This window comes from Propithecus coquereli, unplaced genomic scaffold (assembly GCF_000956105.1).
Source record: "Propithecus coquereli isolate 6110/MARCELLA unplaced genomic scaffold, Pcoq_1.0 Scaffold119, whole genome shotgun sequence".
Taxonomy (NCBI): domain Eukaryota; kingdom Metazoa; phylum Chordata; class Mammalia; order Primates; family Indriidae; genus Propithecus; species Propithecus coquereli.
Genome location: NW_012135969.1, coordinates 5,165,504 through 5,193,199, shown reverse-complemented (window position 1 = coordinate 5,193,199; position 27,696 = coordinate 5,165,504). Strand labels below are relative to the sequence as shown.

General features: G+C 58.8%; 1 protein-coding gene across 1 annotated transcript in view; it reads left to right on the top strand.

The window, feature by feature from the left end:
* ARHGAP23 (Rho GTPase activating protein 23) overlaps nucleotides 1-27,696 on the top strand; it is a 70,220-nt gene that overhangs the window by 24,423 nt on the left and 18,101 nt on the right. The window contains exons 3-19 of the mRNA XM_012662970.1: nucleotides 2,549-2,576; nucleotides 3,869-3,964; nucleotides 4,168-4,246; nucleotides 4,405-4,459; nucleotides 7,448-8,612; nucleotides 10,212-10,367; nucleotides 10,598-10,709; nucleotides 10,893-10,950; nucleotides 11,981-12,124; nucleotides 17,401-17,715; nucleotides 18,929-18,990; nucleotides 19,262-19,392; nucleotides 19,944-20,065; nucleotides 20,443-20,598; nucleotides 23,992-24,070; nucleotides 26,737-26,810; nucleotides 27,082-27,171. Coding sequence (XP_012518424.1) covers nucleotides 2,549-2,576; nucleotides 3,869-3,964; nucleotides 4,168-4,246; nucleotides 4,405-4,459; nucleotides 7,448-8,612; nucleotides 10,212-10,367; nucleotides 10,598-10,709; nucleotides 10,893-10,950; nucleotides 11,981-12,124; nucleotides 17,401-17,715; nucleotides 18,929-18,990; nucleotides 19,262-19,392; nucleotides 19,944-20,065; nucleotides 20,443-20,598; nucleotides 23,992-24,070; nucleotides 26,737-26,810; nucleotides 27,082-27,171 — 2,922 coding nt within the window. The remainder of the gene's footprint in view (nucleotides 1-2,548; nucleotides 2,577-3,868; nucleotides 3,965-4,167; nucleotides 4,247-4,404; nucleotides 4,460-7,447; nucleotides 8,613-10,211; nucleotides 10,368-10,597; nucleotides 10,710-10,892; nucleotides 10,951-11,980; nucleotides 12,125-17,400; nucleotides 17,716-18,928; nucleotides 18,991-19,261; nucleotides 19,393-19,943; nucleotides 20,066-20,442; nucleotides 20,599-23,991; nucleotides 24,071-26,736; nucleotides 26,811-27,081; nucleotides 27,172-27,696) is intronic.

Below are 27,696 nucleotides of genomic sequence, written 5' to 3'. Positions count from 1 at the left end.
ACCACTGTGGACCGGGTCTTCTCAGGAGAGGTGGAAGGGTGGCTGGTTCAGGGCAGGGGCCCTAGAGGTGGGGAGCCAGCATTCCACAGACTCTCGGTCTCTGGAAGGTGAACAACTGTCTCAGGAAAGATGGAGTTCCTGCGCCCTCCTATCCACTGGCTGTTTTTGCGCTGAACCTGCTGTCCTCCTCCCCAGCCTGAGCTCTCAGGGATCCTATCCTAACACATCTTTGGGACCCTTCCCAGAGTGCCCTGGGATCAGCCTGCACAGCTGTTGGGGGACTCTCCCTTGGGGACCTTGGTCCCACCTGCCAGAGAACCACACATCGGATTTCACTGTGTGTGCGCTTGCATCTCTGTGTGCACATGTGCTTGCACTGCATGCTGGGCATGGACATGCACGTGTGTACATACAGTGTCTGTAAATACCCGGATCCATGCTGGCCACAGCTCTGGAAAGAGCCCTGGGCTGGGACACAGAAGCCTGGGGTTCTAGTCCTGGGACAACTCCTAACTCACTGCGGATTTGGAGCCATCTCACCCCTCTCTGGGCCCCATTTCTCCTGCTGTAACCTGAGGACATTTATCAACTTGATCCCAAAGAGCCCTTCTGGCCCTAATATAAATGTCATGTTCCTTGAGTCTGGGAACCAGGGGTCCTGAGCCCAGCCTAAGGTTGTGGGCTGGTGGGACGGGCCCCAGGCAGCAGCCAGGGCTCCCCACGAGGGCCCTGCTCCCCTCCCACACCTCTCTTCCAGCAGGGCAGAGACATTTATTTTGAGTCAATGAGCCCCTCTCCTCCCTTCCCCCAGGGCTGGGATCAGCCTGCACAGCTGTTGGGGGACTCTCCCTTGGGGACCTTGGTCCCACCTGCCAGAGAACCACACATCGGATTTCACCGTGTGTGCGCTTACATATCTGTGCGCACATGTGCTTGCACTGCATGCTGGGCATGGACATGCACGTGTGTACATACAGTGTCTGTAAATACCCGTCACGTGTACATGTGACTGTGCAGCTCTCATATGCTTGTCTGAACCCGGGCACCTGCGTAACTATTCTCACTGGCTGCAGCTGTGCTTAAGAATGTGAGTGGGGCTGATGGTGTGTGGGAGGGGGCGCCGCCCCACCCCTTGATGCCCAAGGACACTGGCCCCTTAGTTCCTTGGAGCCCCCAGCCGTTCCTTCCCTCCTTCCCCAGAATGCCACTCCTTCTGGTGCCTGCCACCTTCTCTCAGGGGACCCTGCCGAGGGGCGACAGGGGCAGAAGCAGTGGTCTAGGCTGGGTGGGGAGCCCTTGCTACCATGGGGAACTGGAAGACCCTGGGGTAGGGCAAACCAGGGACAGGCTCCATCTCTTTTCCAGAACCTGCCCAGGGCTGGGAGGGGCCCTTGGCTGGAGGCTGGAGGAGGCTGAGTTCTTCCCTCCCTCCTATTGCCGGCCCAGGAGCCTGCGGGGAGCTCAGCCGTCCAAATGCATCCGTCTGTCTCTGCCACCCGCTCCCTGTGCTGTCAGCTCACATCAGTGTGCGCCCCGCCTGGGAGGGCACAGGCAGAAGGCCCCCTCCCTAGCAGTGCCCGGTGGCCTTGCTGCGGCCCACCCTGTCCTCACTGGGGTGCCAAAGAGTCCTAGGTTCCTGCCGTGGCTCTGCCACTGAGTGGCCTTGGACATGTCATGCCCTGTGATCAGTACAATGGGTGTATCTGTGGGGAAGGTTAGATGAGATGACCAGAAGGTCCGATCCAGCACTAACACACCACATCCTGCTGGCTCGTCCAGTCTCTGACCTTCTCCTCTCCCCAATTCCAGTGCCCCCCCCCCAGTCACCAGCATGACCCAGAGATCTCCCAGTGGGTCTCCTCAACCCCTCCCTCTAGCTGCCAGAATCCACTCCCCTCTCTGGTGTTTTCACATCCCCTCTCTCCCATAAAAGAACCTTCATTGGCTCCTTCTTTCTCTCCTTTCAATCCTGGTGCTTTAGTCTGACTCTGTCACTTGCTGCTGTTGACCTGCTCCTTTCACTCGGCCAATCCAGCCCTACATGTGCTTGGGTGTTCCTGCCACCAGCCGTCTGCACACGCCATCCCCCTCACTTAGACTGCCTTCGCCCTGCTGTCCTCAACCTTGCCTCAAAGTCCCTTCCCCCAGAGGACCCTAATCAGGCCTTCCCTTCACATTCTCTAAGGGCCGATAGTGCTGTTTGCACTTGTGACGTGCTTATCTGTGCCTGCCTGGGCCTTCTGAGCTGGAGTGCGTGTGGTACTGCTCCATCGAGCTGCGAGCTCTGACGGGAAGGGGTCGTGGGTCCCCTGTTGGACTGCGGGTTCCCAGACGGCTGGGATGCTGGGGTGGTGGGATCAGCAGGGGCGAGAGAGGGGAGCGCGTGCTACTGGGGAACATTGCCTGGGACTTGATGCTGCAGCTGACGCCCCACCCACCCTGCCCACTGCTGGGCCAGTTGGGAAGAGATAAAGGGTGGCTGTGGCTCAGCACCCCCTGCTGCCCAGGGCTGGGCCGAGGCCCACACCCACCTTTCTGTTCCCTGCAGGAGGAAGAGAATGGAGGCCGAGGAGGAGGTAAGGAGGGAGTGGTGGAGTTGGGGCCCATCCTTCAGCTTCTGTTTCTCCCCTCCCCCAAGTCGGCCTGTGTTCCTCTGTGCCCCTCCCCCGACTCCTGTCCCTGTCTTTGCTCTTCTCTGCGCTCCTGGTTTGGCACCTCTGGGCATCTCCTCTTCACTCTCACTCTGTCCTCCCTCTTTCTTCCTCATGTTGGTCTCCCTCGGGGCCTGTCCACTTCACACACGTGGTGGGTGGTGCTCTGGGACAGCAGATAGGTGTCCTCAGCCTAGACCAAGGCAGAGGCAAGGGCTGCTAGCCTGGGGGCTGGCGGTGGGTGCATTGACCAAGGGTTGTCCTTGGGGGTAGAGACAGTGGGGTCCTCTTGGGAGTCAGGGGCCCGAGGTCGTTCTCCTAAGATGTGAGCTTGACTCCTTGCTGTGCGCTTTGCTGCCCCGAAGGGCCCCTTGCTGGTGCCCTGGCTCGTGGGTATTCAAGGCAGAGCTCCTTAAATAGGCAGCCTTCCTCTCTGCTGCTAGGCTTCTGCTGGGCAGCCATGAGGACAGTGTCCTCCTGAGTCCCCACCCTGAGGCCTCAGGAGGTAGAGGGAGGAGCCAGCTGACAGAGAGCAGGCTCCTTTCTCTGATGGACACAGTTCGTAGCAGAGGAGTGTTGTTGGGGGTAACACAATTCATGCCCACCCTGGGGTCTTCAGGCTTCTGCTTGGAGCCCTCTGACCCTGGCGAAGGGAGTGGGTGGGAGATGTGAGTGTCGGCTGTGTCGCTGGGTCTGTGGGTGTGGACATCTCTGGGGGGCGTTTCTCCCTGCCATGTACCTGCAGGACTTGCTGCGGGCCTCTTGTATGGCGCCCTTGCCTTTGTCTCGTGGCGTGTGTGCGTGCGTGTGTGTGTGTGTGCGTGTGCGTGTGTGGGAGAGAGAGAGAATCTGTTTCCCTCACTAAACAGTGAGCTTCCCTCACTAAACAGTGAGCTGCAGTAGGGCCAGGACTGTGTCTCTTCATCCTTCGCAGTCTAGTGTCTAGCACGTGACGGGGACACGGTAGGCATTTCCAGAGCAACTCTGTGTGTGTCCATGTAGGTTTCCATTCTCCCAGGTGTGTGTCCTCTCATCTGGTTCTGTGCACCTGTGGGTCTGTCCACAGTGTCCCTGTGGATGTGTGGGCTTGTGTGGGCCTGTGTACCTTTGTGTCCAGGTGAGTGTGACCATTCTCTGAGTGTGTGTCCCCTGTGTGTAGCTGTGCATGGGTGTGGCCTTCAGCAGCGCCCCCAGCTAACCTGGCTGATGCCCACCAGGACCCTCCCCCTGGCCCCGCCTGGAGCCCATGGACACCATCTTTGTCAAGAATGTGAAGGATGCTGGCCCTGCCCACAGGGCAGGGCTTCGCACAGGTGAGCTGTCCCAGTTACCTGGCTTCCTGCACCCTCTGGGGCTCTGTTCCCTACCTTCTGGTTAGAATGGGAGTCTTGGATACAGGCACTGGGGAGGCTCCTGTCCCCTCACTGTCATCCATACCTGGCGGTGCAGGGGTTCTCAGGTGGGGCCATTGACACCCCTTGGCCTTCTCACATGTGGCCCCGCCCCGTGTCCCCAGGAGACCGGCTGGTGAAGGTGAACGGGGAGAGCGTCATTGGGAAGACCTACTCCCAGGTCATAGCTCTGATCCAGAACAGGTGAGTGCCCCCTGCCCTCCTCCTCCCAGAGTAGCTCTCTGCCCACCTTGTCCCTGCGCACCCACCCTTTGGCCCTGGGGCTGCCCTGGCCACCAGGATCCCTGTTCTCCCAGACCCTGTTGCCCTAGCCCGGCCTGATCTCTGCCCTGTCTCTGTAGTGATGACACTCTGGAACTCTCCATCATGCCCAAGGACGAGGACATCCTCCAGCTGGTGAGTCCTGCCCCTGCGGTCTGAGTGGAGGACCCCCGAGCCCTTGGGGGGCAGCATATGGCCCTCCTCTGTGGGCCCTCATTCCTGCATTGCACCCCCGGGAGACAGAGATGTGCAGGGGTGGCACAGGCCAGCGTTGCCCAATCGGAGATGCCAGGCCCGTCCCTGGGCTGGTGCTGGTTGTTGCTTCATTCAGGGCTGCTCTGCGCTGGGGGAGAGGGGAGGCGCTGGCCTTGGCAGGCAGAATTCCTGCCAGGGTATCTGGAAGGAGGGTGGCCCGGCGGGCCCTGCCAGACTGGCATGTTCTTTTTGGCTCCTATGGAAGCTGCCTGTTCCCTGCACCCACTCCCTGCTGGCCCTGAGTGAGCATGTCTGGGGTAGGTGTGTCCCCACACACACAGAGCACACCCCAAATACCCCTCAGCACATCCCACCCCACCCCACTGTCATGTGCACCCCTCAGTACACAGGCAGAACACACCAGATGCGCAGCCACTCGGCATGGCCCTGCAGCCTCACCCTTCACAGAGCATGCCACGCCACACACGGTGCACCCGGCATGTGCCACCACAGCCAACCCCCAGTGCACCCAGGCACCCACCGCCACAGTTCACCCTCAGACATCACAGGACACAACAGTGCATACACCTGCAAACTTCAGAACATCACAACACACTCCAGCGTCTCAATTCCCTGCAGCACAAAGAGAATAGCGTATCACAATGTGTATACTTGGACCTCCCACCGCCGTGATATAAACACACGCGGACGTGTTATCACAACACGCGTGCCCACAAACATCACAGCGTGCCCCAGCCCATCTCAGCGCACGCCCTCACCAGTATCCCAGGATCCAAAATGTATACAATCGCAGTGTGCAGTCTGGACTCGCTCCCCTCCGGACACCTCGGCATACCTAGAGTACAGCATCCAGCCCGCCACACAAAGAGCATGTGCCGCAGACATCGCAGGAAGCGTGCTTTGAACTCACAGTGCACCCGTTCACACACACACACACACGCACACACGCTCATGTGCGCTTGCTCTCTCTCTCTGCCCAGTGCCCACTTCCCTGGTCTCATGGGTCACAGCCAGATGCCAGCTTGCTTGCCCCTGAGGTCATTGCCCCCAGGGGAGGCCCTGGGAGCCGCCACCCTGGCTTCTGCCTTGGCCGCGCTCTCGTAATCACTGTAATCACAGTGCCACGCTTGGCACGATGCCCCTCTGGGAACCTCCACCCCTGACCTCGATTGTCCCCTTGGTTTTCCTGGGCAGGGGGAAGGAGGAAGGGGGAGCCCCAAGAGCTGGACAGCTCACCCCAAGTCTCAGAGGCCCTGCCTGTCCAGCTCCCCGCCCCGGGTTGAGGCGAGGCCAGCCATAGGAGGATGACAGGGTGGGACTTAGGGTGTTCCCCACTCTCTAGCCAGCAGGAGCAAGGGGTGGAAGGGCAGCAGCCTTGAGCTGTGCCACCCAGGCTCAGGTAGGCGCAGATGTCAGCATGTGGGGGCCTCCACCGGCCCCCACATCTCCAAAGGCGAGAGGGTGGGGCCCAGGCATTCCTGTGGTTGGGAGCCAAGGCTGGAGGCCAATCGGGCCGCGGCAGCTGCTGACGCCACCACCGACGCGGCGAGGCCCCTCCACACCCATCCTCCCCTCCCTCTGCCTCCCGCCAGCCGAGAGAGCCTGGTGGGGGCCGAGGGGCAGCGCAGGGAGGGCAGCCGGAGGGGGACGGGGCCCTGGCTAGGGCGCCGCAGCGGTCAGTGGGGAGTTGGTGGGGTGGGGGGAGGGCGGGGGCGGGCCGGGATGCTGCCGCCACCACAGCCTTGATGCAGGGAGCCCCGGGAGCCGGCAGGATGGCAGGAGGGAGAGGTATGCGTGTCCCTGGCCCCTTGTGCCGGTCTGGAGGGGCTGAGTGTGCGGGGGTGTGGCTTAGCTTGTCCTTGTCACATGATGTTTGTGTCTGGGACTGGAGGTGTAGTTGTTTGTGTGTGTGTCTCATTGTGTTTTGCTATGTGTGTGTGAGTGTGTCTCTGGGTGTGTGTCTTCCTGTGTCTCCTTGTGGCATGGAGTGTGTGTGTGTGGTTTGGCTTCGCCCTGCCGCCCTGTGATACTTCGCCCTGAGAGAGGCCCCGGGCAGCTCATCAAGGGCCAGGCTGGGCCAGGGCCACAAGGCCGCTGTCCCTGAGAGCTGCCTCCTTTTTTGGCTGGGCCTGGGCGCTGGCCCTGTCACTCCTCAGCAGTGTAGCGTCAGCCTCAGCTCCCAGCGCCAAATTCCGGGCCTAGGGGTGGCAGAAGGTGGCCCAAGGCCCCTCAGCCAGTCTGGCCCCTCCTCCAAGCCTGGCTCGAGGGAGCAGGAGGCGGGCAAGTCCCTCCTCACTTGGGGCTCAGGAGCCAGGCCAGCTCCCCATCTAGGATGGAGGAACAGCTGGGCTCTCCCTGCCTCCACCCAGCCCAGCCCACCCCATCCTGGACACGCCCCTGGCCGGCTTTCTTGTATCGTCTGCCACCTTGACTGGTGTCTGCTGGGGTTTCCCAGCTCTGCCCGTGGAGCTGTGAGCATCGATGGACAGAAGGGAGCAGGAAAGTGGCAGAGGCCAGGACGGGGGGAACCCAAGAAAGCAGATGGCGGAATGTTTGTGGCTAAGGGCAGTCCTTGTCATATGTCTCAGAGAAATCCTGCTCTTTCTCAAGTTTGTGCACACGGGCGTGTGTGTGTGTGTGTGTGTGTGTGTGTGTGTGTGTGTGTGTCTCTCTCTCTCTCTCTCTCTTTCTCTCTCTCTCTCTCTCTCTTTCTCTCTCTCAAAGGCCTCTCTCTTACTTCTTTGTCCTCGTCTGGACATGCCCATCCACCCACTCCTACTCAGGACTCCCACTGCTTGGTCCTCTCCCTTCAGGTCCCTTCTGAGGTCCTTGACCTCCCAGGGCTGCTGCAGCCCTGCCCTGTGGGACCTGTCTAGCCTGCTCACCTGCCTCTGTGTCTCCGGCCAGGCCTACTCGCAGGACGCCTACCTGAAGGGGAACGAGCCGTATTCTGGAGAGGCCCGCAGCATCCCAGAGCCGCCCCCAATCTGCTACCCCCGCAAGACCTACGCCCCACCGGCCCGGGTCTCCACCTGGGCCACTATGGTGCCTGAGCCCGTCTCAGCACTGCCTAGTGACCCCCGGAGTCCTACTGCCTGGAGTGACCCGGGGCCCCGTGTCCCGTCTTCCACCCGTGCCCACCTGGACAACTCTTCCTTGGGGATGAGCCAGCCCCGCCCCAGCCCTGGTGCCTTCCCCCACCTTCCCTCGGAGCCCCGGACGCCCCGTGCCTTTCCGGAGCCTGGCAGCCGGGTGCCCCCCAGCAGACTGGAGTGCCAGCAGGCCTTGTCACACTGGCTGTCGAACCAAGTCCCCCGCAGGGCGGGTGAGAGACGGTGCCCAGCCATGCCTCCCCGGGCCCGCAGCGCCTCCCAGGACCGGCTGGAGGAGGTGACTGCCCACCGCCCGTGGCCCTGCTCCACCTCCCAGGATGCCTTGAGCCAGCTGGGCCGGGAGGGCTGGCACCGAGCTCGCTCAGATGACTACCTGAGCCGGGCCACCCGCTCAGCTGAGGCACTGGGGCCAGGGGCACTGGTGTCGCCCCGCTTCGAGCGCTGTGGCTGGGCTTCCCAGCGTCCATCTGCCCGCACCCCTGCCTGCGCACCTCGGGACCTGCCAGGGCCCCAGGCCCCACCCCCACCTGGCCTGCAGGGCCTGGATGACATCGGGTACATCGGGTACCGGAGCTACAGCCCATCATTCCAGCGCCGGACTGGCCTCCTGCACGCGCTTTCCTTCCGGGACTCACCCTTTGGGGGGCTGCCCACCTTCAACTTGGCCCAGTCCCCTGCACCATTCCCACCAGAAGCTGCCGAACCACCCAGGGTTGTGCGGCCAGAACCTGGTGCCCGGGCCCTGGAGCCTCCCGCCGAGGACCGCCGCGATGAGGTGGTCCTGAGGCAGAAGCCTCCGACGGGCCGCAAGATCCAGCTGACCCCTGCCAGACAGATGAACCTTGGACTTGGTGACGAGCCCCCAGAGCCAGAGGCCAGTGGGCGAGGGGAGCGTCTAGGCAGGAAGGTGGCCCCTTTGGCCACTACTGAAGACTCTCTGGCTTCCATCCCCTTCATTGGTGAGTGATGGTGCAGGTGGTGGTCGTGGGAGACCTGGTCGTCCCTGCTGTGCCCCGTCTACCTGTCTACCGTGGGAAAAACTCTGGGCTGGGTGCTGATGGGATTATCTTGTTTCTGTGTCCATCCACCCTTCCTTCCTTCCATCCTTCCATCCTTCCTTCCATCCTCTGTCATCCTTTCTTCCACCCTGCCTCCCATTCATTTATCCTCCCAGCCATCTTTCCATCCACTTCTTTCCTCCCTCCCTCCTTCCTTCCATTCATCCATCCGTCCATTCATTCTTCCTTCCTTCCTTCCTTTCCTCCCTCTCTCCCTCCTTCCTTTGTTCATTCTTTCATGTGTTCTTTCCTTTCTCTTCCATTCATTCATCCATCATTCTTCCCTTTCACCCTTCCATCCACCTTCCATTCTTTCTTTCTCTCATCCTCCCTTTGTATCTTTCACTCTTTGTCCCTGCCGTCCACCCCCCACTCCTCCCTCCATCCACACCCATTGGTGCCAGGCCCTGTGCTCGGCTCCGTGCTCTGCCAGAGTGGACAGTCAGGCAGGAACAGCCCAGTGGCCTGGGCGTGTGGTGGTGCAGGGAGCTGGAGGAGGACAGGGGCTGTGGAACCCCGACTGGGGCGTGGCAGCCACAGAGAAAATCTTGAGAAAGAACATTTTGGCGAGACTTGAAGGATGAGAAGGAGCGGGTCAGGGGAGAATGATGAAGGAGCGATATGCAGAGAGGCAGGATGCCTGCCGCCCGGGTCATGAGGACCCTTCTGGGTCTGAGGGGCCTCATGGGTCACTAGGGGGTGGCCCCTGTCCTGAGAGCAGAGGGAGCTCTCGGGGGCTTGCCTCAGAGGGAGCCTGAGGGGAAGCAGCAGGAGAGTGGAGCCTCGTGATGCCGGGTCTCTGGCCTGGCTGGAGGGCTCCCCACCCCACACTGGGGTTCAGGGGGGCTGGGCAGGAGGAGCAGGAGAAAGTTTAGGGCTTGTTGAATACAAGGCGCCCATGAGGGAGCAGGGCAGGCTCGGCTGGGTCTGGGACTGGGAGCCAGGGGCCCAGATGGGGCCAGAGCGGGGAGGCGAGCTGGCCTGGGGCAGCCTGGGAGTGAGGAGAGGGGGCCTCCCTGCCAGCCTTCAGTCGGAGGGAGACACAGCCCCTTCTTTTAGTGACTCCCCGACTGAGGAGGAGATATGTCTTGTCTCCCAGAATATTCTCTGTCTGGGGGCAGATGTAGTCTCTTCCCTCAGGGAGCCCCCAGCCGATGTGGGAGACAGTCCCTGCCCTCAGGAGGCTCCCAGTCTGACGGGGGAGTGTTGGCTGTGCCCTCAGCAGCCCGGGCTAAGGAGGGAGGCTCAGCCCCACTCCCGGGAGCCCTTGGTGTGATGGGGGAGGCTCAGTCCCTGCTGAGGGGAGAGTCCATGACCACAGTCTGGGGGGCCGGTGACACCTGGCAGTGGACATGTTGCCAGCGGGATGCTGGAGGACATGAGGCCCTTTGGGGTGTGGTCTGAGCCTGGAGGCGAGTGGCGGTGGGTCTGGCCAGGCTGGGGAGGGGCAGCAGGTTCCTCTCTCTGCCACCCTCACACCTCGCTCCTCCGCTCGCACAGATGAACCCACCAGCCCCAGCATTGACCTCCAAGCCAAGCACGTCCCCGCCTCCGCTGTTGTCTCCAGTGCCATGAACTCAGCCCCCGTCCTGGGCACCAGCCCGTCCTCCCCAACCTTCACCTTTGCCCTTGGCCGCCATTACTCGCAGGACTGCAGTGAGTGCTGCCCCCCGCCCCACCCTGGCCCCACCCTCCCCCTTGCTGCCTGGTCCCCAGGGTCCCTGCTGGGCCTGCTGCCTGATGTCTGGCTTCTTCCAGCTGGCTTCTGCTCCTCCTGGGGCCCACGGGGAGAGTCACCCCCTGGCCCTACCCGGAAGGGAGGGCTCTGGGGAAGGCCCTGACCTGCACCCGACTGACCCCAAGGCCCAATGTGGGCGGCTTTGCAGGCAGCATCAAGGCTGGCCGCCGCTCCTCCTACCTGCTGGCCATCACCACGGAGCGCTCCAAGTCCTGCGACGATGGGCTCAACACCTTCCGGGATGAGGGCCGGGCTCTGCGGTGAGGCCTTGTCTGGACGTGGGGTGGGGCGGCTGCTCCCTAGGCCGGGCCCCGGGGGCCGACACACAGGGCAGTGTGCCACCTGCCCGGAAGGCCTCTGGGCCTGGAGGTGTGCCAGGCGGTGGGAGTGAGGTCTCCACCGTGCCTTGCACATCCCTCACCCTGCCCCTCGCTGCTCCCCAGGCGCCTGCCGGACCGAGTGCCCAGCCTGCGGGTGCTTCGCAGCTTCTTCACCGATGGGGTGAGTGGCAGCTGTGCGTGTGTGCGGGAGGGCGTCGGGGAGGGTGGGGCATGGCCTTGACTTCCGGGACCCGAAATGAGCTACTCTGGCTCCTGCCTCCTTCCTCTCGGCACCTGCCCACCCCGTGTCGACCACCTGACCCATCCTCTTCTGTGGGCTCTGCCATCACTTCAGGACCCTGCACGCCCCCCAAAGGCTGTCGCACGTGCCCCCCCCATCTGGAATGCCCCTTTCCAGGCCCACCCCCCATGACCACATGATTCACTTCTCCACTTTCTCCAGGATTTTTTCGGCCTTGACATTTCAGCCTCCGCTTCCCTACGCGACGTCTGTCTCATGTCGCACAATCTCTGTTTGTCTTCTTTATTGCCGGCTCCTCTGCTACGACATACTCAGGACCTGGGGAGACAGGATCAGGTGTGCAGTGGCCTCACCTCTTTTTGATGAGAGATGGACTGGAAAAGCCATCTTGATTTCAAACCTGCCACATCTCTGGTTATTTTAACGCCTTGATGCTATTGTCACCTGGCCCGTTCCTATCACTTCCTCTGCTTACTTAACTCTCCCCAGACGTGCATCTCTGTTGCTGAGTCCTGTTGACACTATTGCTTCCTCTGTTTAACTCCTTGTGGACGTGGCCACCTGCTCCCCTAGCTCAGTCTTTGTTGATGTTCCCACTTCCCCTGTTTATTTAACTCCTTGTTGACACAATCACTTCCTCTGTTTCCTTAATTCCTTTAAGTCTATAAAGTTACGGCAGGTTCCAGATTGGCTTTCCTAGCATGGTGAGGCATGTGGTCTGCAGGCGGATCGTAGCCTTTCCTCCTTTCTGGCTTCTCCATTACATACATCTCATGACCTCACCGCAAGTGGACCAGAGAGGGCAAGCAGAGCCCATGAGGTCACACAGCACATCAGGGTCTGGCCCAGCCATACGCCAGACTTGTGTGGCTGCCAGTGGTCCATGGGGTTCCTGAGATGCTGGTACTGTGGGAGCCACCCTAAATTGTCCTCTGTGGTCTCCTTGCAGTCCTTGGATAGCTGGGGCACCTCCGAAGATGCTGACGCCCCTTCTAAGCGACATTCAACCTCTGACCTCTCAGATGCGACCTTCAGCGATATCAGGAGAGAAGGCTGGTTGTGTTACAAACAGATCCTCACCAAGAAGGGGAAGGTAGGATGAGTGGAGGGATGAGGTGGGGGTGGACGGAAGCTGTCTCCGGCAGAGCTCTCCAGCTTCTCCTGCAGACACCCCTCAAGCCTCTGGAGCTGCAGAGAGCCAGCTTAGGTGGTAGCATGAAGGATAGAGGTTAGATGCTAGGAAGAACTTCCTGGGGGAGACTTAAAGAACTCACGAAAAGGAGGTTAACAAGAGAGGTGGTCTTTGCTGTGGGATGATCCGGCCAAGTCGTGCTGGGAATTCCGACAAAGCCATCCCACAGTGGTCGTCGGTGGGCAGATCTGCAATGGCCCCTGGGGTCTTGGAAACAAGGAGTGAGGCCAGGGCGAGTCTCCTAGGGGAGCTGAGGCCCAAGGGGAAAGCCTGGGCCAGCCTCTTTAGGGCCTTGCAGAGCAGCACAGGGTTTAGTCTGCGTCCTGAGGGCAACTAAAAGCTCCTCGGGGCTCTTCTGGGAGGGAGTTACAGCTTTAAAATATGCTCTTGGCTTCCTGGGAGGGAATCAGAGGGGCCAGATTAGAGGCAAGAAGACCAGTTAGGAGCCACCAGTGAGATCAGGTGAGAGATGAAGGGGCCTTGGACCTGGGGGCCTGGGGAGCGGAGGAAAGGGGCTGGGAGGGCAGACAAGAGAAGGGGAGCCCAGGATCCATGGGGTGCGAAACTCGGCCCCAAGCTGTGCCTGGGAGCTGGGGAGGAGGGAGGAGAGAGGGGCCGTCTCTGCGGCCCCACTGCTGTCTCTCCCAGCCACCAGGTGAGGACGAAGCTGGGTGTGACTCCTGACTGTGCCACGTACAGCTCCAGAGCTCAGGCAGCTCACCCACCATGACTCAGTGTCCTCGTCTGTAAATGGAGCTCGTGGTAATCCCCAGCTCGTAAGCCCAGCGCTGGGGAGTAAACGAGATGATCTCAGTAAGGGGTTTGCCGGCACCTGGCACTCAGAGCTGCTCTTGCTCCGCTTACTGCTGTTTGAATTTCTCACCCTGCCTTCCGGGCTCTGGGGGTACCTGGAAAGAACATAAGCTTTTTTTTTTTTTTTTTTTTTGAGACAGAGTCTCACTCTTTTGCCCGGGCTAGAGTGCCGTGGCGTCATCCTAGCTCACAGCAACCTCAAACTCCTGGGCTCAAGCGATCCTACTGCCTCAGCCTCCCAAGTAGCTGGGACTACAGGCATGCGCCACCATGCCCGGCTAATTTTTTCTATATATTTTTAGTTGTCCGATTAATTTCTTTCTATTTTTAGTAGAGACGGGGTCTCACTCTTGCTCAGGCTGGTTTCGAACTCCTGAGCTCAAACAATCCGCCCGCCTCGGCCTCCCAGAGTGCTAGGATTACAGGCGTGAGCCACCGCGCCCGGCCTTCAGAACATAAGCTTTGAAGCAGACAGACTTTCAGTTCCTGCCTGGCCGCATATCAAACACGTGGCTCTGGGCACCCCCTTAACTTCCCTGAGCCTCACTTTTCAGATCTGTAAGATGGGGACAGTGTTATTCCACTCCAAGGGCTGTGTGGATGAGGCGAGACGCGTGGTCTGGGCAGGACTGGCGCTCCTCCGTCCTTAATTACCAAGGCCTCCTCTGCTCAGGGGCCTCCCATCTCTTTTGAGGTCCTGGGGATTTAGTGGTGAGAGGGCCAGGCTGGCCCTGCCCTCCTGGGGCTCCTGACAAGCAGAGAAAGCGCCTGTGGCCTGATGGTTCCACAAGCACAGACTGCTGTGATGGGGGGTTCAGAAGTGGGGTAGCGTCGGGGAGGGCAGGTGTCCAGAGGCTGAGACATTTCTCATGGAACATGGAGGGGCAGGGAGGGAGAGGAGTGGGTAGACGCCGTCTTGGGGGGTGTGGGTGTGGAAGGTGGAGAGGGGTGTGCGGGGAGGCTGGGAGCCAGGGTGCCTGGAGCGCCCTGGGCAGGGGGTGGAAGGCCGGATGGGGAGTCGGGCATGTGCTGTGGCCTGTGGGGCCCTGGCACCCAGGGAAAGCCCGTCCAGAGTTTTAATTGGGGAGTGGGGAGGTGTGTGACGACAGGAGACAAATGTGTCTGTGACAGGAGGAGACAATGCCATTGCTGTTGTCTAGGTGAGCGAGGCAGGGGGTGGGAGAGCTCTGGCCAAAGTCAAGGCGTGGGGTGGGTGGAGGGGACCGTTTAGGGAGCAATTGGAGGGGAAGGACTTGCTGATGACTGGGAGGGCAGGAGGAGGGGGAGGCAGTATGGTTCCTGGGTTCCTGGCTTGGGCTGCAGGAGGATGGTGGGTGGTGGGACCCTCCCCAGGTGGTGGGATCCTCCCCTGGGCCACAGGGCACTGGAGGAACAAGTTTGGGGAAAGGAAGCCAAGGGGTTCCCTTGGGACTGTGGGACAGACCCCAGCGGAAGTGTCCTGGGGACAGAGGCTCTGAGGTTGTGGCACTTAGAGGAAGGTCCGCCTGGGCAGGGCCTTTGTCCATGAGCGTGCACTGGGCGCCTTGGCCTTGGGCACAGGAGCATGAAGGGAAAAGCAAGAGCCTCGAGAGGAAGTGGGGCGCAGGGAGGTGAGGCTGGTGAGATACCAAAAAGAGAGCCAGCGAGATCGCAGTGACACCAGGGGGTGTCCTGGGGAGGGGGGACAGCGTGTATGTTGAGCAGGGGAGCCACGTGCGGACCAGCCCTTCCAGTCCAATGTCTGAGCCCCATGGAGGCTCATGAGAGCGGCTGACTCACTCTGCCCGGGAGCCCGTCCCCCAGCTCCCAGGGCCCCTGGCAGCCCCCGGCCTCAGTGTTTCCTGGCAGGGACGGGAGCTGGCCCCTTCCTGCTCACTGGCTGCTTCTGGAGGCCAGAGCCTTCACTCCCTTGCTGGCCCAAATCTGATGTCACTCATCCCCTTGATGGCCTGGGAGTTAGAGGAGGGTCCTGGAGTCAGCCTCAGACCCTTGGTCTGTCCGAGGTCCTGTTTCCCAGGCAGATGTCATCTGCCCCTGCAGAGCAAGCCTCTTCGTGTCCCTCCCAGCCCCTAGCTTCTTTCAGAGATCGCTGTCAGACAGAGGAGGGGAGCGGGAGTGTGACTTGTCCCTGAAGCCACAGACCCAGCACTGGAGCTGGGTGCAACCTGGGCGCCTAGCTCATTCATTGTCCCTTGCCAGCTGGGGACACTGATGCCAGGGGAGGGAGCTTGACTCATGCAAGGTCATGCAGCTGGTTTAGTCTCAGAGGGGTGCCCTTGTCGCCACCTCACTCCCACACTGTAATTCTCCCTGCCGCCTCCTGCTCTGAACGTCCCTGTCCGGGCCCGCAGCTCTGCGATGGGCAGGACCCACAGCACCGATCCACTTGAGCGGGAGGCCAGAGTCGGCTGTGCTCACCTGCCAGCCACTGGGTCTCCTTCTCTGGTTTGACCCCAGGGCAGAGGCTGACACAGTGGGTAGGCCACCAGCCCATTCAGTAAATACTGATGAACACTCAGCCTGCAAGTGAGAGGACAGACGATGCCCCGGCCCCCAGGACAGCCTGAGGTTGCAGTAAGCACTCGGGGGAAATGAATGGGCTGATGAGGTCCATGCAAGTCGGAGGGAAGGGGGAGTGGCCTTTAGGGAAACAAAGGGGTCAGAGAAGGCCTCACTGGGGAGGTGATCTTGGTGATATGGGAGCTCAGATCTGAAGCCGGAGAGGGAGGCGACCACATAGAGAAGAGGGGGAAGGGGGCCCCAGGATAGAAGCAGCAAGTGCAAAGGCCCTGAGAAAGGAAGGGCTGGGCTTGGTCACTGGCAAAGGCCTTGAGATGTGACATAGTGAGAAAGAAGGAGGGAAGAAGATGAGTTTGGAGAGAGGCAGGGGCCGGACCACAGAAGACCTTAGATTTGATTCCAAGGGCTCTGGCATCCCATGAGATGGGGCTCTGGCCCCCTTCCTCTGCATTTGGAAATGATGGCTGCAGCTACCGGCTGGGAATGGCTGCAGGAGGTGAGAGTGGAGGCTGGGAAGGTGTGTGCCTTGTCCAGGCAAGAGGTGTTGATGGCGGGGATGAGGCGGTAGCAGGGAAGATGGAGACAGGTGATATTTTGGAGCAGAACAGTTGTGACTTCCTGATGGGTTGGATGTCAAGGGAAAGGATAAGGGAGGGGTCAAGGGCAACTCCCAGGTTTCTGGGCAACTGGGTGGATTGACTGAGCTGGGAAAGATGGGGGTGGGGGTGGAGAACAGGTTCGATGGTGAGAAATCATGTGGCCTTAAATGAGCAAGTAGTGTGTGAAGTGCCTGAGGGACATGCAAGAGGAGACGCAAGTAGGCCGCGGGCTGTGGCTGGGGGAGACGGTGGCCAGGGGTGTACATCTGGGAATCGTCATCAGCAGATGGACCGGGTTAAAGCCACAGGCATGGATGGCGTCCCTGAGGGAGGCGTGCGGGAGAGGAGAGCCCAGGACAAAGTCCTGGAGCTCCTTTAGGAGCTCTTATCCTCTGCTCTTTTGACATTTTGGGCCAGATAATTGTGTTTGAGGGGCTGTGCAGTGCATGGTGGGACATTTAGCAGCATCCCAGCCTCTCTCTGCTACCTGCCATGGCAGCCCCGCCCCTGTGTCTCCAGGCAAATGTCCGCTGGGGGTGATTCACCCGGTTGGGAACTACAGGTGTAGAGGGTGGGGATGGGCAGTGGAGGAGACTAAGAAGGAGCCAGAGGAATTAGGACGAAAACCAAGGAGTGTGGGGGCCCAGACGCCAAGACAGGGTTTGGAGAGGAAAGGAGGGGCCGGTCGTGCCAGCTGCTGCTGAGAGGTTTACAACAAGGGCAGGGAAGCAGCCACTGGCTTTGGCAGCCTGGTGGTCCGGGTGCCCTTGAGAGCGGGGAATGCTGAGTGCAGTGCTGGGGGAGAGGCGGAGAAGTGGGGAGAACACCCCGGAGTGTGGACAGCTCCCCACCAGCTTTGCTGGGGGACAGTATGTGGACTAGGGGTGGCTTTATGAGGATTTTATGTAAGGTGGGCCATGCCGGCAGGGGCCTCTGCTGGGTCTCTGGGGTGTTGCCAGCACCCGATGGGTGCCGATGCTGGTGTTTAGAGTGGGAGAAGGTTGGGGTCCTCTGGGGGGGTTGAGAGTGACGGGTAGGGGTGCCCAAGCGGGCGAGGGGCTGAGAGAGAGTTGGTGGACGGTGGGCAGGAGGTCACCTGGGTTCAGCCAGGTGGAGTAGAGGGGCTCCTGGTGGGCGGTGGGTGGGGTCTGTCCCTGCTGCTGTCCACTGTCGGCTGCTCCGGGGGTGGTGGCAGGCCTGGCCTCTCACCGCCCCTGTCTCCCCCCACCCCGTGTCTCCCTGCAGAAAGCGGGCAGCGGCCTGCGCCAGTGGAAGCGGGTGTACGCCGCGCTGCGGGCGCGCTCGCTCTCGCTGAGCAAGGAGCGGCGGGAGCCCGGGCCGGCGGCGGGGGCTGCGGCGGCCGGCGCAGGTGAGGACGAGGCGGCGCCCGTCTGCATCGGCTCCTGCCTGGTGGACATCTCCTACAGCGAGACCAAGAGGAGGCACGTGTTCCGGCTGACCACCGCTGACTTCTGTGAATATCTCTTTCAGGCTGAGGACCGGGATGACATGCTGGGCTGGATCAGAGCGATCCGAGAGAACAGCAGGGCCGAGGGCGAGGTGAGGGCCGGCCCGGCTCCGCGGCCGGGGGCAGGGCAGGGCGCCCCCTACCCGCTGTGGGCCTCCAGTGGCCGCTCCGAGCCTCACTTCCCTCTTCTAGAAAATTGGGCGGCAGGAGCGTACCTACAAGGGCATCCACCCAGGTTTCGGTGTGAGGAAAAATGCAGGGACAGTGGGTCAGCGCGCCTGGCCTCCTTGGCGTTCGGTGTCCGGCAGTAACCACGATAACCGCAGTGACGATAGTGGTTGCTACTGTTGTTAGGACCGCCCTGGGCAGGCGCTGGCAGAGAGCTCAGCCGCAGGCCAGTCCCAGCTTTTGGCAGGAGGCGAGGGAGGTGGGAGTCTCCCATGGGGTATATTACAGGATGAGGTGCCCTGCTCCAGAACTGTGCTAGGGCTGGCCTGTGTGCAGGGGGACAAACAGTGTGACCGTGGCCTTTGGCAGCAGGCGGGCAGAGTGCGAGTCAGGGGCTTTGGCAGAGATTTGGGGAGAATGTTTTAAAATGGCGCCCCCTTCTGGGCAGCCGTAGCTGCACTCACTCGGGGTTCCACGCAGCTCACCCAGGAACCTGCACAAAGATGCCTTGACACACCTGCACAGAGTTACCTGGGGGCTTGGGGGGTGGTCTCTGCCAAGGGCCAGTGGGCCTGGGGCCTGGTCCAGGTGGGCTCCTGCCCTGGCCATGGGAGACGGTGCTAGCACACAGCCCCCGGGCCACAGACCCTCCTGCTGAGGACAGGTCCTCTCGCTAACCAGGACATATCTGTCCTCACTGCAGGGAGGGAAGTACCTGGAATCTGGGCCCTCTGCTCTGGGGGCCTGGCTGGGCTGTCCCCAACAGGGCATGGTCAGGGTGTCCCGAGTCCTCTTCATTGTGCCAGTAGCTGTCCCTCATGGGGCACCTCCTCCATGCCTGCCAGGACTGTGATGCGTGCTGTGTGCATAATTCTGCACCCAACCCTGAGGTTGCCTTATTAGCTCCCCATGGTTATTGCTGAGGTGACTGAGGCTCAGAGAGGCTAAGTGGTTTTCCCAAGGCCACACAGCTGGTGTAGGGGTGCCCAGGAGTCCAGCCCTGGTCTTTCTCGCTCCAGGGTCTGTGCTCTCTGCCTGGCCAGTGGAGGAGAGGGGAAGTGGGGGGGCCAGGGATGAGCCTGGGGCTGGCCGGCTGTGGGCACTGACCCGATCTGCTCTCTCCCCTGCCTGCTCCAGGACCCCGGCTGTGCCAACCAAGCTCTGATCAGCAAGAAGCTTAATGATTACCGCAAAGTAAGGTGAGGCCCAGCCCTCGTGGAGCAGTCCCCACCTTGGGGGCGGTGGGGGACTCCAGGCAGAGGTCACCCTCCTGGCCCACCTCCAGGCCTGAGGCAGCCCCCACCCCAGGTTGCCCTCTGCTGGGGGCAGGGGCATTCAGGTTCTCCAGTCCCCAGACAGGCTGAGACGAACTGCCTCAGGATGGGGAGGGTCCCACATGGCAGGAGGCTGGGGCGGATGGCATGCTTGACCACCCCAAATGAAGACTCTTCTCTCTTCTTTCCTGTGCAGCCATAGCTCTGGGCCCAAAGCTGACTCCTCCCCCAAAGGCTCTCGTGGCCTGGGGGGCCTCAAGTCTGAGTTCCTCAAACAGAGTACAGCACGGGGCCTCCGCACTCAGGACCAGCCCGCAGGGAGCAAGGGTAGGAAGGTGGCTGCTGAGACGGGGTGGTGTGCATGTCTGCGTGGGGGGGGCGTGTGCCTGTGTGTGTGCCAGGGTTACCCCGTGTGTCTGGCCACAAGTGCATGCCTGTGAGGGGCTGGGGCGCTCAGGGTCTCAGGGCTAGAAGGACCTGGAGCCTGGTCCCCCTCCCTGACACCCCTGCTGGGTGGTCCTCCAGTCTTGGCTTGTGTCTGTGCAGAGGCCAGAGGCTCACCCTCTCTGGGGCAGCCTTTTCCGTCTTCACACACATTTGGCTGTTAGAAAGTTTTTACTTTGGTTGTATCAGAACCTATGGCTCCTGCCTTGTGGTTCTAGCCCTTGAGGCCACAGAGAAGCCCCTCCCCTCGGGGGTAAACGCACTCACCCCTTTGGCCTGCTCTCTTGTGATCTAATTTCCCATCGTCTCTCACCATCCTGGTTGCTTCTTTGATGGAGACCCCGTGTGTCCAAACGTGTGAATGTGGCAGTGAGTGCGTGTGACCGTCCCTGGCGCCAAGCTCACTCTGGCTCCCTCTGGCTCCCCCACCCCAGATGACAGTGCTGCTACCTCCAGAACCCCCTGGAGCATCAACATCATCAAGAAGAACAAGAAGGCAGCCCCGAGAGCATTTGGGGTCCGGCTTGAGGAGTGCCAGCCGGCCACGGAGAACCAGGTGGGTGTCTGCCATCTCCAGAGCAGGCAGGGTAGGGGGAGACGGAGCCCCAGAGGGTCAGAGCAGCAAGGGACATGGAACCAGCTCTCCCCCTCATTGTGCAGACACAGCTGGGGAAACAGTGCAGAGAGGGGAGGCCCCCCCGTCCTAGGTCTCCCACGGAGGGAGCAGCAGAGCAGAGGCCGAGCCTCGCTCCTTCTCAGCCACAATGAGGCTTTGGTGCTGTTTGTAGCCCCTAGACTGGAGGCAGCAGGGCCTTTTGTTCCCCCGCAGGGCTCCTGGCAGCAGCTCTGGGCCTTGCACTGTCCCCATCTTGGCCTCCCCACCTTCTCTGGCCACCATCACCCCTAACACCCCCACCCTGCCTGTGTCTCCAGCGCGTCCCCCTGATTGTGGCTGCGTGCTGTCGCATCGTGGAGGCACGGGGGCTGGAGTCCACGGGCATTTACCGAGTGCCCGGCAACAATGCCGTGGTGTCCAGCCTGCAGGAGCAGCTCAACCGTGGGCCCGGTGACATCAACCTGCAGGATGAGGTGGGTGCGGCTGGGGGGCTGTGGAAGGGAGTGGGGCGGTGTCGGGGGGGATGCTCTGCTAGGAGGGTTCTGTGGTCTGTTGTGTTGTATTCATTGTGCCCTGCGATGTGCCCGGCGTTGGGCCAGAGCACCAAACGGGCAAGATGGGACCTGCCCTTGCAGGCCAGCCCCGGGCATGGGCATCAGCCCAAGGCTGAACCGCACAGACAAACGCAGTCACGGCCAGGCGAGCTCCGAGCCAGAGGCTCCCAGGTAGTTTTGTCTGAGCCTTTAGGATGAGCAGAGTTCACTAAAAGCCAGTGAAAGCCAGGTAAAGGCATCGCAGGCAGAGAGGTGGCCTGGGCGATGGCGTAGACTCTGAAAGTTGGCCAGCAATGAACAGACTTTCTCCGCAAAGGGCCAGATAGTAAATACTGTGGGTTTCGGTTTGCTCTGTTGCAGTCTCTTCTCTTCCCGCTCTTCCTCCTCCTCCTTCTCTTCTTTTTCATAATCCTTTAACAATGTAAAAACCATACTTAGCTCAAGGGCCATACAAAAGCAAACGATAGGGGGATGGACACGCTTGAAGCTCGGACTTGGCGGGGGAGGGGGGACAAGGGCAACATGTGTAATCTAAACAAGTGATGGCTGGATTTTGCCTGTGCTGTGGCTTGCAGACCCCTGGATTAGAAAAGGGGGACTATATGATGCTTTCTAGAATGGCCAGCAATTTGGGCGGCTGCAACATGGGACGAGAAGCGGCTGATCAGAGGCGACGAGCCCAGCTTGTGCAGGGATCTGCTAACGCACTTAAGAGTTTGCAGCAGGGACAGTGGATCCCAAACAGTGTTCTCCGGAGTCCTGGGGTTCCCAGCGGGGCTGCGGGAGGCCAGGGGCAGGTCAGGACCCCCTGTCCTTGCTTAGACTAGAGCAACTCCACTTTGCTCGATCTTTCATACTGGGTTTTCATGTACGATTTTATTTGCCAAGAGGGGCCCTGATGAAAAGGATTTTTTGGGAAGTGGTGCATCTGGACAGCGAAGTCCCCTGAGTCACACACAATGAAGCCGCATGTAATATACAGGAGTCTTCCTGCCCTTGGGAAATGCGGGGCAGGGGGCAACACAAGTCCGTGTGAAGTCGTGGACAAGAGAAAAGGACAGGCTCTCATCAGGGACCAAACTGTGTGATGAAGGAGAGGATGCTGAGGGCTGGAGCAGGCGGTCGGATCGAGGGTTGGAGTCATTGCAGGATGGGAGGAGGCAGGTGGACAGGAAGGCAGTCCAGGTGGCGATGATGGCATATTCCAGAATCCCAAAATCCCCTGTTTCCAAAATCCCCAAATCCCGGAGGGTTGGGACAGAGAGTGGACCCACCTCCTGCGCTTGGTGGGGAGAGTGAGACCCAAAGGACAAAGGGCTTTTGTGGGCTTCACTAAAGTCTTTGACCTTGACCCCATGGACAATAGGGAACGTTTCATGGTTCTTAAGCTAGGGATGCAAAACCGAGAGATGGTGATGCTCCCACTTGCACCCAGTGGGTGCACATGGGGAGGGCAGGTCTGGCAGAGAAGTTACTGGTCTATGGGGTGCACTAAGGGTCAGGCGGACTCGGTGGTCCGGGGAGTGGAGGATGGGAGCAGCTCTAGGACTTGGCTGCGTGACAGGGAGGAAGGAGGGCAGGGAAGAGCTAAAAGTTTGAGCCGGGGCTGGTACTATCTACCCCTGGCGGAAACTGGGGGGTAGGCAGCTTGAGGAGGGTTGGGAAGGAGGGCCTGAGTCAGGGCGCGCCCCGCTAGATTCGGGGTGTGGAAGTCACCTATGCGGGGAGACAGCATACACGGGCACTAGACTGAGAGTGAACCACAGGGACATGGAGTCCTGCTGGGGATTGGGGGGCGGATGGCCAAGGGTGGGCAGCAGGAAAACAGGGCCGGGCTCTGAGTGGGACAGAAGGAGGGGACACCTGGGCATTTCACTCAGGAGGAGGCAAGGATGTTGGGCCACCGACCTGGGCTGGCAGGTGGGAGATGAGCCGTGTGGGGTGGGGGTGGGCACACAACGAAGCAGCAGCTTGGCCTTAGCCAGGGCTCAGGTGGGGGCGTGCCAGGGGTGTTGTTTTGTCTCGGACATCGTGGTGTCATTGTTGTGGGCAGTGCTGGAAGTGTGGTAGGGGGATCTCACTCCCGTCGGGCCTGTGGGGACTGTGTCATTTGTGGGATTGTCTGGCGTTGAGCTGTGGGCCCACTGTAACGGGTGTGTGCATCTTTGTGTTGTGTCTCTTTGTTGAGGGTATTACATCTTTCTGGGCGTGAGTTGCTCTGAGCCATTCCGGGCAAGGTGGGGGCGCCTGACTTTGCTGCGGCGTGGGGTGGTGGTGCCCCCTGGTGGACAGAAGGGGCAACAGCCTGGCTGTTCTGTCTTCATTCTTGTGTTCGGCAACCATTTACGTACACCAGGGTTTCTCAACCTTGGCACAATTGACATTTTGGGCAGAATATTTATTGTTGTGGGGAGCTATCTTGTGCATTTGGAGGAAATTAAGCAGCATCCATGGTCTCTATTCACTAGATGTGAGTGGCACCCCCAGTTGTGAAAATCAAAATGGCTTCAGACGTTGTCTGGAGAATTACTGATTCTGACCCTGTAAGTGCCAGACTAACTGTCCCAGCTGGGTGACAAGAATACAGTGTGGGGTAAGACAGACAGGATCGCTGCTCCTCGGGGAGCTTACAGTCCTGTGGGGAGAAAGGGACGAACAAGGAAACAAAAGCATGAAATAATGACAAGCTGGGGTCAGCTGCACAGAAGAAACAAAGTCAGGGCAGGGATGCAGATGGCAGGGTGTCAGGGAAGGCCTCTCTGAAGAGTGACATTTAGGCGGGATGAGGGACCGTGTGAAGTGGGGGAGGAAAGTTCTAGTCGAGGGGGCCAGCAAGGGCAGAGGGCTGAGACAAGAAGGAGCCAGGCATGGGCAACTGCTCTGTCATGGCTGCTTAGGCTTTGGGGGGATGGAGAGGGTGTCTGAGGATGACCCTTTAATGAACGGGGAACACTTGGAGGCAGGAGCTGAGCCTGGCACTTGTAGGTCCGGTGGAGGTGCAGTAGGCAGGCAGGTCTGGGGGCGGCTCTCGCTCACTTCTGTGCCCCACAGTGCCTGGCACAAAGAAGACAGCTGGTATTTTCTGTGGCTGGGCAAGTGTTGGAGCCCATCGAGCAGGCTAGAGCAGGGAGGACTGGGGCCAAATGTGTGTGTGTAGGGGGCAGGACCTAGCCAGGGACTCTGTTCTGCTGCCATCATCCTGATGAGTAGAGATCTCTGGTCTGGGCGGATCCTAGGGAGGGCCTGGGCCTGGCTTGACTGGACCCTGGGGGCTGGGCCTGCTTGCGGCCTGACGTGTGCCCCCTCCCCCAGCGCTGGCAAGATCTCAACGTGATCAGCAGCTTGCTCAAGTCCTTCTTCCGGAAGCTGCCCGAGCCTCTCTTCACTGATGGTGAGTAGGCGGTGGAGAGGGGGAGGGAAGCCAGTCTGTTCTGCACCCTGACCACTTTTTTATTTGGTTTGTTGGCTTTACTTTTGTTTTTCTTTTTTTTTAAGGCACAAAAGAAACACATACTTGTAAAAAACTTAGATAGCACAGATGCGAATAAAGTAAATAGCAGAGTCCTGTCCGCCTCCCACTCTCTTTCCCCAGAGGTTGCGGTGAACACTTTCTGAGTGTTTACTGTGCGCCCAGCAAGGTAGGTGCTGTTATCTCTCCTCTACAGAGGAAGAAACTGAGGCTCAGAGAGGTTAAATGCCTTGCTCAAGATCACACAGGTTCTAAGTGAAAGAGCCGGGATTCTGCCCCAGGCATCTGGCTCCAGAGCTGAGCTCTCGGTCATTTGCTGAGCTGCTTATTAACAATTTGTCGTGTTTCCTTCCCGACCCTCTGAAAAACATGACAGAGATGCATGCGTGCCTACACAGGGCTTAGAGTTGGATGGGCTCAGTGCTGTGCTGGTAAATGTTTAACATCTGGCTCTCCAGGGGGGAAAAAAAAATCCTTGACTTGTAGCGTTTTCCAATTTCCATGGTGTAAATACTTCCACCGTGGCTTACTTATTTTGAGCCACCAACGTGATGTCACCACCATGGAATTAAGAAGAAATGCACACAATCTGCTCCAGTGTGAGCGGGCTGCAGCACACCTCTGGTGGAGTCGTTTCTAACAAAAGCAGAGTTGTAATTCTGAGATTCATTCATGTCTGTACAGAGAGCTCTACCTCATTCTTCTTTTAAATCAACCACATAGAATTTCATAGTTTGAACAGACTATAATTTCTTTAATCACTCCCCTATTGATAGGTATTTAGATTGTCTTCAAATATTTGCTGTTATAAAACCTGTTGCAATGACTTTACTTAAATCAGCCCTTGCACGCCTGGGTCTGTGCTCTCTGAGTAGATTCTTAGATGTAGAATTGCTACGTCAAAGTCCTGGTAAACGCATTTGAGAGCTAATGTCAAATAGCACTCTGAGAAGGAGGCCCCAGTTCAGACTCCCACGAATAGCGTAAGAAAGAGTTTGTCTCCTCTCATGCTATTAGCATTGGATATTATTAATATTTTAAACTTTTGCTAATCAGATAAGGGAAATGGCATCTTGTTGTTTCTTTATTTTCATTTCCCTCATTACTAGGGAGATTAAATCTTTTTTCATTAGTTTATTGGCTTTCCCTATTATCTGCATAATTGCTTGTTCATACTATGTGCCCATTTTTCCATTGGGTTATTTGTGCTTCTTTCATATTGATTTGTGGGAGACAAGCTCTTGGGATATTACAGATACTAACCCTTGGTTAGTTTTTGCAAATAGTTGCTCTGCTCTGTCATTTGCCTTTTCACTTTTCAGTACAGAAACTGAAAACAATTTTTTAAAATGCAGTCAAAGCCGTTAATCTTTCTGTAAAGGATTGTGCACCTCATGTTTATGAAGGCCTTGGAATCGTAAAAATATTTTCTTATTTTTTTCCCCAGTGCTTTTATAATTTTTATATTTGGCTCTTCCACGCAATTAAATGTGTGTATTATGTGAAATAGAAGTGGATTTTTCCCTCCAAATGATAGCCATTTGTCCCAGGGCCATATACTGTGGCCTCTATCCCTCCCCACTGATTGGAAGTGCTGCCTTTATCATAATAGTAAATATTATGTTTAGGCCTGTTTCCCCCCTTCTTGGACTCACCATTGCTCTGCTTTCCCTGCCAGGGCCAGACGGCTTTCGCTGTGCCATTTTTTTTTTTTTTTTTTTTTTAGTATGTTTCAGTCCTGTAGGGCAAATCCTCCTGCATCATCCTTCCTTTAAAAACCATTCTTGGCTATCTTTGTGCATTAACTTATCCAGGTGAATTTTATTTATTTATTTATTTTTTTTGAGACGGCATCTCTCTCCGTCACCTGGGCTAGAGTGCCGTGGCGTCAGCCTAGCTCACAGCAACCTCAAACTCCTGAGCTCAAGCGATCCTCCTGCCTCAGCCTCCTGAGTAGCTGGGATCACAGGCATGCACCACCACACCTGGTTAATTTTTCTATTTTTAGTAGAGATGGGGTCTCGCTCTTGCTGAGGCTGGTCTTGAACTCCTGAGCTCAAGCGATCCTCCCACCTTGGCCTCCCAGAGAGTTAGGATTGCAGGCATGAGCCACCACGCCTGACCCAGATGAATTTTAGAACAGGCTTATCACTTTCCATTTTTTAAATTTCCTTGTACACATTTTCTGAATGGAGTTGGGGGAATCATGATAGGGGACATGAGGCCCTCCCCTCTTTAGAGACAACCTTCTCTTTTAACCTGCCAAACATTGGTGTCCTTGTCCTGGAGATAGGGGCAGGGACCCATTTTCTAGGATCAACATGCAGCTCAGATCTTATTTCTTCCCCAGTGAACACACCTGGGCTACTCCAGGTCAGGTACACACCTGAGTGCAGCTGTGGTGGGTTTGGTCACATAAGCACAAGGCCACAGAGCCCCCCAGTCTGGAACAGCATGGGCACAAAACATGGGTCTCCCAGCAGGGCCTCCTCAACCGGCCTGGGCCGTCAGCCCTGGGAGCAGCCCACCTGGAGACGGGGCGAAGGGGCTGCCTCCCACCTCTCTAAAGAGTCTTCACTGTGTTCTAGACAAATACAACGACTTCATCGAGGCCAACCGCATTGAAGACTCGAGGGAGCGGATGAAGACTCTACGGAAGCTGGTGAGGGGAGGAAGATGCTATTAGGCAGACAGGGTGTGGACGGCAGGGCAGCCCCGTCCCAGGAGGCCCAGAGACGGGTGTCACGGGTCCCCCTTGTGAATTTAGAGCAGCTTTTCTCCACTCAGGGTCTCAGTTTCCCCATCATACAAGGAAGGGCGGTTAGAGGGTGGATTCCAGACTCCCTGAGGTATGGCAATAGGAGCCCCTGTAGGGGGCGCCAGGGCAGGGGTGGCCTTCACAGCTGTTCCCCTGCCCCTCTCTCCCCGCCCAGATCCGAGATCTCCCGGGACACTACTATGAAACGCTCAAATTCCTTGTGGGCCATCTCAAGACCATTGCTGACCACTCGGAGAAAAACAAGGTGGGTGGTGGCTTGGCATGGAGTCTCCGGGAGGGAGCACAGCCCCCACCGCAGGGTCTCAACTCATTCTGGGCTCCTGTAGTCAGACAGCGAGCCTCTGTAGGCATGTCCTCCTCAGGGCTACTCTGTCCCCACCCACGCTGTGCCAGCCAGTGCTTCTCCCCAGAGAGCCATCTCTGAGTTTCTGAGGGTCTTCCAGAGGCAGAGAGCCACAGTCCCCCTATATTTGATGGATAGCTGTCCTCTGATGTAGCTCAAATCCCTTGCACTGCATTTTCCTCGTTGAACCCCTTGTGTCTTCTGGCTCTGCAGCAGGGAAAATGAGGGCAGTAATAGGATTTTTTCTCAGGCCTAAAATACCCCTGGGATCGCCGACATGTCTCTTACTCCAGGATCTCCCAGTGCTAGCGCTGACCACTCAGGGCTGCCCTGTACAGGTGTGCGGATTGGGCACTGCTCACAGCTGCTGGGCCTGGGGATGAGTGGGGCTGAAATCTGGCCTGTGCTCCACTTGCCAAGTACCTC